The sequence below is a fragment of the Vicugna pacos genome, chromosome X, assembly GCF_048564905.1.
Source record: "Vicugna pacos chromosome X, VicPac4, whole genome shotgun sequence".
Classification (NCBI taxonomy): Eukaryota; Metazoa; Chordata; class Mammalia; order Artiodactyla; family Camelidae; genus Vicugna; species Vicugna pacos.
This window is the reverse complement of record NC_133023.1, coordinates 43,897,786-43,906,341: the sequence shown is the minus strand read 5'-3', so window position 1 is coordinate 43,906,341 and position 8,556 is coordinate 43,897,786. Positions and strand designations below refer to the sequence as shown.

The 8,556-nt window shown below is 38.3% G+C and overlaps 1 protein-coding gene across 1 annotated transcript; it reads right to left on the bottom strand.

Moving 5' to 3' along the window:
• Positions 1–947: 947 nt before the first annotated feature.
• VCF2 (VCP nuclear cofactor family member 2) lies at positions 948–8,180 on the bottom strand. Its single transcript, XM_072956490.1, has 4 exons — positions 8,034–8,180; positions 7,551–7,650; positions 2,519–2,578; positions 948–1,239 (listed from the first exon to the last, which is right to left on the bottom strand). The coding sequence occupies exons 1-4, from the start codon at positions 8,054–8,056 to the stop codon at positions 1,012–1,014; spliced, it is 411 nt and encodes a 136-aa protein (XP_072812591.1). The 5' UTR covers positions 8,057–8,180; the 3' UTR covers positions 948–1,011.
• Between the last annotated feature and the right edge of the window lie 376 nt (positions 8,181–8,556).

Sequence of the window (8,556 nt, the reverse complement as noted above, 5' to 3'; positions counted from 1 at the left end):
TAACCAAAGAACATGGGAACATATCCATCTCTGGCTAACTAAACACTACTATTGCCTATTTCTTCAGTGGTGCCTCGCCATTGTCTGTAAGCCGCACCAACCTTTGCAGTTTCAATGACATATGCTGGCCCCCTAGTCTTCGTAAAGGGGTCTTTGAAACAGCAAGTAGAGGGTTGTCCAAACCAGTTTAACAATTCTTATAACTTTAGACATTGAGTGAGGTAGCTTACACATTATCAGCTTTAGCTCTAGACATAACAGGTGGAATTGGAAATGAGATCACTTAAACTACTAATAATTAAACAGGTTTGTTTTCAAGACAGAAAGCTGTTATGTACCTCTTGTCTGACAGAATTGTGCAACGCTTTCTACTAACTCTGAAATGCACGCTCTGGAGGATTAATGATACAGAAGGTATCTGAGTACACAAGAGCCTTAGGAATATTCTTTCTAGAAACACAAAGAGTGGAGACAGTTGCTAGAGGGGAGATTTCACTTATACAGTCTAAATTGGGTCTAACTGTCCCCTTGCAAGTTGAGAGTAATTTCAATAAGACATCTACCTTCTGAGAGGCAGTGTGGCAGTTCAGTTCACTACAAGACTGAATCCAGCTATTTCTGCTTTGGAATAGTAATTTTTTTTCTTCGTGAAAATTTCACACTTTACTAGCCTATTACATTTTTTCGACTGAAGATCTGTCATTTTAAAAGGACAATTGACTAGGGTTTCTAACTGACAGATTTGTAAAGCAATCTGAATTGGACATTCTATGGATTCAACCTGCATGTGAGGTTTCCTCATAAATTTGACATCCAACCTGAAAAGAATTCTATAAAAGTGCTTCCAGGTCCCCTTTGAAATAGCAAAAGTGCAGCAAAAACCCAAGTTAAAACAACTGTCCATCAACCTGTTATTTAAAAGACAGACTGAAAAGTCAACAGACGTCTTTGTTTTGTGTGCAATTGCCTTTATAAGCAAATTTTAGGTTGGAATGAGGAGCTCCTAGTTCATCATGTTGGACACTGTCCTCGCTGCCGCAGGCTGTTGAAGTGTGCCTCCTTTAAGATCCGGTTAATGTGGGAGTAAGGACCTTGGTAGAGTGCGTACTCCTCATATAAGGACTGAGGGGTACTCATGTTGGGGTCAGCAACCACCTGGTTTAAGCCACTTTCTGGTCCAATTACTCTCTCTGGGATATTAACGCTGCTGCTGCTCCTGTCACTATCATTGCTTGACGACTGGGAGGATAAAAACAGGAAGAGAATGAGTATTATGCTATTACACTATTTTTCCTATTCATCTTGGAGAACAGCAGCATCAAAGCCTAAAGGGATTAGAAAACTACAGCCACTTAAAGTATTTCAATCTGTGCTCACAGCACAACCGCCCCAGAATTCAGCTGGGATTAATAGCCACCATTTTACAGAGGAGGAAACTGAGATCCACTGACTTGCCCAGCGTCACATAGCCAGGAAGTGACAGAGTGGGGATTCAAACACAGGCCTTCTGAGTTCAAATCCCTTCACAAATCCTTTGTCCCTGTGTGTTGCACTTATCAAGTTCTCACCCTCCAAGGGAAAGCATCAATCAATGCTACAGAATGCAGTAAATGTACGTCCATAAAGAATAAGATCGATTCTGGGCACAAGCTAAAATAAAAGAAATAAATTGGTACATACATACAGTTATGCATCCATATATACATACATGCACACACATATACAGACCTCTGATGATTCTGTACATATCCCCTGATAGTAGGCATATGTGGTCCTCCTATATTAACACAAGGCTACACACAGATCCTGGAAGGCACTCGATATACTTTTTGTAAAAGTTACATGTTAATTATTGGCATTTTTAAGACTAGTACTTATCGTTGCTCTAAATATACGGATTAGATATGGGGGTGTATGTGTGGGTGTCTGCACCTAAGAATTTTTTTTTAATTGAACTAACATGACTCAGAGTCATTATCATATTAGAGAAACTACTAGGGATTCCTGAAAACAATCATCGTCAAGAATTTCCTCCCTTCCAATGTTAGGATTCTCAAAGGAGAAGGTAATGAGAAGGAACCACATTTGAACTACAATACTTAACAATTTTGGTATTGCATTTCTTATATGCAAGCTTTACCAAAGGTAACCTTAATGAGACTTAAACCAAGAATGGTCATGGCCCATTGGTCTTTTGGAGCTTTTCAACATAGGTCATACACTTCACTGCCCACAAGTCCTAATAGACAACTTATGTCCATCTTTATGTAGTTAGAAACATATATTAAAAGAACTGTCCGAGAAAGAGTTAGGATGAGCCAATGGAACCCGATATGATGGTTATCACCAACAGCAGTGAAGTTGACTTCAGGACTTAATGCAAAGGCCTATTCGAAAAAATTCCAAAAAGATGATTTTCCTAGCCTAAGGGTAAAAATCTGAAATCTCCACTGGCATAAAATAGTGCAGTTATGAATATTCAAAAATAAGTAGGTTTTACATTGGATAAGACACCCACCGCAAACACTTTGGTTCCTCTTAGTTGGTCTTCCTTATTATTTATCATTACAGGTACTGTCTGAAAAACAAAGCAAGAACTGTAATTACTTTCTGGTGAATCAAATTTCATCTCAAATGACAATATATCCATTTTACAGTATACTGTAACACTAGGTGGCGCTAGGCTATGAAATAGTACTTTAAAATTAACAAGCTAGAAGAGATTTATGCAGAATAATTGTTAAGAACAAAATAGATCTGCCTCCAATTTCTAGTTCATTTAAAATATTTTAAAACTCACTTGTATAGGGACATAAGTATCAATGTTCACTGTGACATTGCTTATAATATCAGCATTGTTGTTAATAGCTGAAAATCAGAAACAAGCCCCCAAACAGGATAGCAGTTAAATTATAGTGCATCCATTCATACAATGCAATTTTGTCAGCCATTAACAATGATGATATAGTTGTATCTGTACTGATATGGGTGAATGTCCTCGGCATCATTTGATTAGATGTCATGTTTTACATATACATATATATATGTGTGTGTATATATATAGATATATATAATAATATATATCTATATATATATAATTTGAGACTTTAGACCCTTTTTTAATCTTTGTTTTTTGGTTTTTCAAATATATTTTCACTTTCTAAAGCATCCACAACAAATGTATTTATTTTGTGAAAAACATTTATTTCATTTGCAAAACCAAGGGAAATTTCCTGCTTTTCGATTCAGTTACTTTTTTGACTTCAAAACAAAGAGTTAAAATGAACTGTGATGCCGTAAATGAGATTTCCTTTACACTGCTAAAGAACACCTCAAACATCATGTCATATCCCACTAGCATTTTCTATGCCAATGGTGCTCATTATCTAATAAACATGGCCTATATTATACAACCCTGGGCCTTGTCACATCTTACCCTTTCGAATGTACTTCATGTGACATATCTCTTGCTTAATGAATTCTATCATTGTCAGAGTGCTTGGGATGAAAAGGTTTCTCCTTGATAGTGTACGGTTTTGACACTCAAAACTGCTACCTTAGCACAGAATCATTTTCCTTATTTCACTTGATTTTAGAAAGAGAGCAAATTCTTTTACCGGAAGAGAAATGAGATTTTAAATATTTCAAGATTGAGAAAGACCCATAAAACATAAATCCTTTTCACTATCCCCCCGATTCCTCAAAGAAACTTCTCATCAGAGTGCTTACCCTATTTTTCAGTTACAAAGCTCATCCTTTTTCCTCCAACCATTCAATAGAAGCTTAGTGCTGAGATCTGTGCAAGGCAAATGAGAACAGGCCTATGTGCTGCAAAACCAAAACCCTTGTAAATGCAAGTACATCGCAAAACAAAATTACATTTATAAAGACCCCGACCAAGGGTTTCTCACTTAATGATTTCACAAAAGTGTCACATAAAAGTCCTGGGGTCTAGGTCTGTGTGAAAAGGCAGGATTTTAGATTAGTTTGGGCCGCAATGAAATCTGCCTGTTACCTCTGTAACCAAAGAAGCTTCCTTCAGTTGAGTCCAGCAGAGATTTTTCCATAACACCTTCTATTTGGGGATGATCATCAGAACCACCCCCTGCCCGTGGGGCTTTTTATTTATTTTATTCACGTGCACATGCCAGGGCCTCATCTTTGAGAGGCTACCTCATGTAGGCACAGGTGGTTCTGATGCCCAACCACTATCCAAACAAATACTTGTGTGCCTACTATGTACAACCAGGTGCTTTGCCGGGGATACTTGGGGACTTGAACAACGGCTAATTCCTGAGCCCAATCAAGAAGAACTCTTTGAGGATGACAGCGTCAAGCTACTGCAATGGCAGGGATGTAGCAACGAATGCTGACTGGGGAAACAGGAGAGACTCCTTGAAATGAATGGCATCTGAACTGGGCCTTGGAGGATGGGGAGAATATTAATAAGACGGATGTGACACATGGGGGGAACAATAAGAGCACAAGCAGGGTGAAGAGGAGATTTCAAGGAGACCTGGCTAGTAATACGATGTGACTGGGGCTTCCCAGGGAGGAGTTTGTGGGAGATAAAATATGCAAGAGAAGAAAGGGCTAGGCTATCAAGAACCTTGAATGTCACGCTGAGAAGTCTGTCGGAACAGGTACTTGAGACCAAGAGATATGCTCAGATATACATTTAGGAAGAGGATTCTAGGGATGAACAGAGTAGAAAGAGAAAGAGTACAGAGACCACCTAGGAAATTTTGCAATACATCAAGCAAGAGGCAAAGCAGGCCTGAACGAGGATGGAGGAAATGTGAAGGAAGATACACATCAAAAGTAGGATAGGAGGAGTCACTGAGGAAATGACAGAGGCAGCTATGTTGACCCCAACCACCCAGGACAATGCTTGGCAAGTAGCAGGTGCTCCGTAAATAGCTGCTGAACAATTTAGCAAGATCTTAGGCCACTCCTGGCACGTTAGAGAAGAGTAGTAGGTGGGGTTTGAGGAACCAACTTTTAGTGAGTAGTTGCATGAAGGGAATAAGAAATAACAGGCAGTGAAAGCAGATTACAGCTGGGAGGTAAAGGGGAGAAGAGATCAATCATCTCCACAGAAAAGTAAGGTAGGCCCAAAATGAGTTAGGAACAGGAAAGAGCACCGTACCGGGCAAATGAAAGAACCAGTGGATAAACTGAATCTGAAGAGACAAGGAGGAATGTTAATTACAGAGCATCTTCATCAAAAGAGAACAGGAATACGTGTGTATATTTACAACACAGAATTATGTAATTCTCCTTAATTGTAAAAGCAGATTAAGCCAGTATTTTGTTTTCCTTTAAGCCCTAGCTTCCCTCTCAATTCCATCCCTCCATGCCTCAGAGCTTTTCATTTATGTGAACCCCAAGAACAAAAACGTTTTTCAACTGTACTGCATATTCCATACTTGCCATCATAATATGATGTTTATTCTAAGGCAACTGCAGAAACTAGATTCAGCAAGTCAGATGATCCTAACCAAGTCCATCCAAGCACTTAAAGTACGTGCTTCCAAAGTTGCAACATACCAACAATGAAAAGCTCATGCTCACTCACACCAATGAGATACTGCAGAACTTTATGAACCATAAGATACCAAATCAATTTGGCTGCTGAATTACAACCACTTTCCAAATTAGTAAAGCGATGGTACTCATGTGTTAACTTCTCTGTGTCAATGGGATACAAAATTTATACTTTCTGTAGCTCAGTTTCCCTCATAAAATGAACTTGGACTAGACATTGAGTTTTAAGTTCCTTTCCAACTCAAAAATTATATTTATCATAGAATCTATATAAGTACAAAACAATTTAAACAACTTCACCTCGTTTCAACTCAGTAAATGGGATTTGAACAAACAAAACATCTGTAGAAAAACGTGTGTGTGTGTGTGTGTGTAGCTTTAATTCCTTAAAACAACTTCAATTTTAACATTCAGTTACAATATAAAACTGCTTGAGATTGCTTGGTATATACAACATGAACAAGGTTTCATAAAATGCACGTAACAGATTAGACCATCTTTGGAAAGGGTGGTCCCTGCGTTTTGAATGTATCTTTTAAGTAGAGGTTAATTTCAGAAGTTACCATTTTGCCATAGGTTATAAAAACATACTAACAACCATTATTTTGTTCAATGACAGTTTCATCCGAAATAAGATCTCCCAAAGCAGTTCTGTGTCTCAGAATGTGTATAATTAAATTCGATGAGAATGACCCAAATGTGCAAACAACCTAAGTGAAAACATTTTTCAAAAATTATGCCAAATGTTCCACGTGTCATATGAATTGACATTTAAACAAGACCTGACAAAGAGACAGCTCCTACCAGTTAAAAAAAAAGGGGGGGGGGGCGTGGATGTACAGAATTCTAATTTTAAACATAGGCGGGGGCCCCCGGTTCTATTGTTCTCTCATTCATCTTCCTTCTGCTGCTCCCTTGGAATTCCTAGCATTAGGATATCAAATCTTTTCCAATTCAGGTAGGGAAGAAAAAAAGACAGATCTGTTCCAGATAAGCCACTCCTGTTTATATCTACACATTTTTTTCACTCTCGATTTCTTGCTACTACTTGGTAATCTGAAAACTAAAAAGGAATGGTCTTGGTAACTAGGACAGACAAAAAACATTAGTGTCCTTGTGTTTGCCATTTCTAGAAGTCTTATACTTATGTACGAGGGGACAGATTTACAGGAAAAGTGGTGGTGTCATTTGTAAAGCTGTAAGGTTGGGAAAAAAAAAAGAGCAATACTCCTATACAGGCAAGATATTCAACAAAAAAAAAGGCCAGCATCGAAGAGAGCAAGTTATATGAGTTGTATCTAGCTAAAATTTACCCATCCAAATAGCTTCCCAGGATCTGGGACTATCACCACCTGCATACAGGTTCCAGGAAGAGGACACAGACTGATAATCATTTCGCCTCTTGTTCACAAAAGGGACAAGTGAGCACTACTTAGTCATTAACTAACAGGATTCATCCAGAAGGACTTAACAAGGTTCCTTTAATCCTCTCCTAGTAAACGATATCTCAGTTAAAACAATATCATGCTAATGACCACAAGTTATTAAAATTCAGGTTCTTCCATTCAAGCACCATTAAAGCTTTGCAAATCACCAGACTCCCCTAGCCTTAATTTCATTTTCACATTTCCCAGCTAGAAATCAAGAATCTCCTTCTAGCCAGTAACACACCATTATATATCTGAAAACTTATTTTCCATCTAAAAATAAGGGAGGGGGTAAGATTATATTATTCCCTGCTCCTATGACAGGAGGAAAGTCTAAGACCTAGCTCTTCTTGATTATGTTTTAGCCAAGTCTTTCCTGTGCTTCCCCTCCATCATCTGTGAGATACTACACACCATGGCTAAGGGCTCCAGATCAAAAGCCACTGCAATCAAGCAAGAACACTTTTATGAAGGTTTCTTGGAATGAAGCACTTCTTTGAAGTGCAGGACACAAATTGGATAAGTTAAGTTCAGGAATGTTTGAAATAGACGTGGGCTATCTGATCATATTCCTACCTCTGCATCCTGAGACTCCTGAGACACAGGGTTTCTCCTGCTCCTTTTGGACTGGGGAGAATAGTGGTTGTCCTCTTTGCTGTCATTCCTTTTTCGTTTCCTGAAAATAAACCACAAGAGAGAGGAGAGAATATCATCCAACAGTCGACCTTCTGGACACTTAAATTGCAAGCCAGTGGCAACATGATATAGATATAGATATAGATATAGATATAGATATAGATATAGATATAGATATAGATATAGATATAGATATAGATTTGAAATCTTGTCTGAGAAAATACAAGTCATCATCTGCTACTCCGTTGATTTAAAGTCAGAAGAATACATCACCAGGCACCAAGAGGGAAAATATAAAACAGGAACTCTAAGAAAAGTCAAGCTCTAAATTTCGTTTTGAAACATTAGCTTCTTAATTTTAAATGACTCTTGGGAATAAAATAAGAACAGGAAGAATTTAACAGCTACGTTCTCAAAATCTACCTAATTACGTTCATTGTCTTCATTCCCTGAAATTACAATTCCAGCTTAAGTGATTTTTAAGCCCTTCCATATGATAACACTTAAGACAGGTATGGCTGCCAGTGCCTCTTTCCTGTTAACATTCTTGTGAAAGTGGTATAGGTTCAAATAAACACTGCAAAGAGTTTCCAGGTGTGCTGTTAGGCAGTCACTGTGGCCATTATGACATAATGCTTACTGCACTAGATAGTCATCATGAGACTGTGACTGATTACTAACTTGAAATATGGCCCCTCAAAAATATTGTTAATGGTTGGTAAGATTACATCTTCAGCCCAAGTCCCCTTTTAGTAAGTAATCAGACTACAGCACTTGACAATACACTTCTTGCTGTCACCCTATAGTTAAGCAGTCATTCTTCCAAGCCATCTCCTTAGAGAGTACTTGTAAGTTCATGATACCCCTAAGGATGGCTGAGTCTACTCATTTTTATAATTCCACTTCTCTCCAATCTTCCTCCTATCTCTGAGTACTGAGTCCCATA

Bases quoted from the DNA above. Each gene is read 5' to 3' on its own strand.
- VCF2 (XM_072956490.1), bottom strand. From the start codon at position 8,056: ATGAAGACAATGAACGTAATTAG. The intron at 7,651-8,033 runs GTAGATTTTGAG...GTTTATTTTCAG, and splicing joins AAGACAATGAACGTAATTAG to GAAACGAAAAAGGAATGACA. The intron at 2,579-7,550 runs GTAGGAATATGA...TTTGTTTTTCAG, and splicing joins AGGAGTCTCAGGATGCAGAG to ACAGTACCTGTAATGATAAA.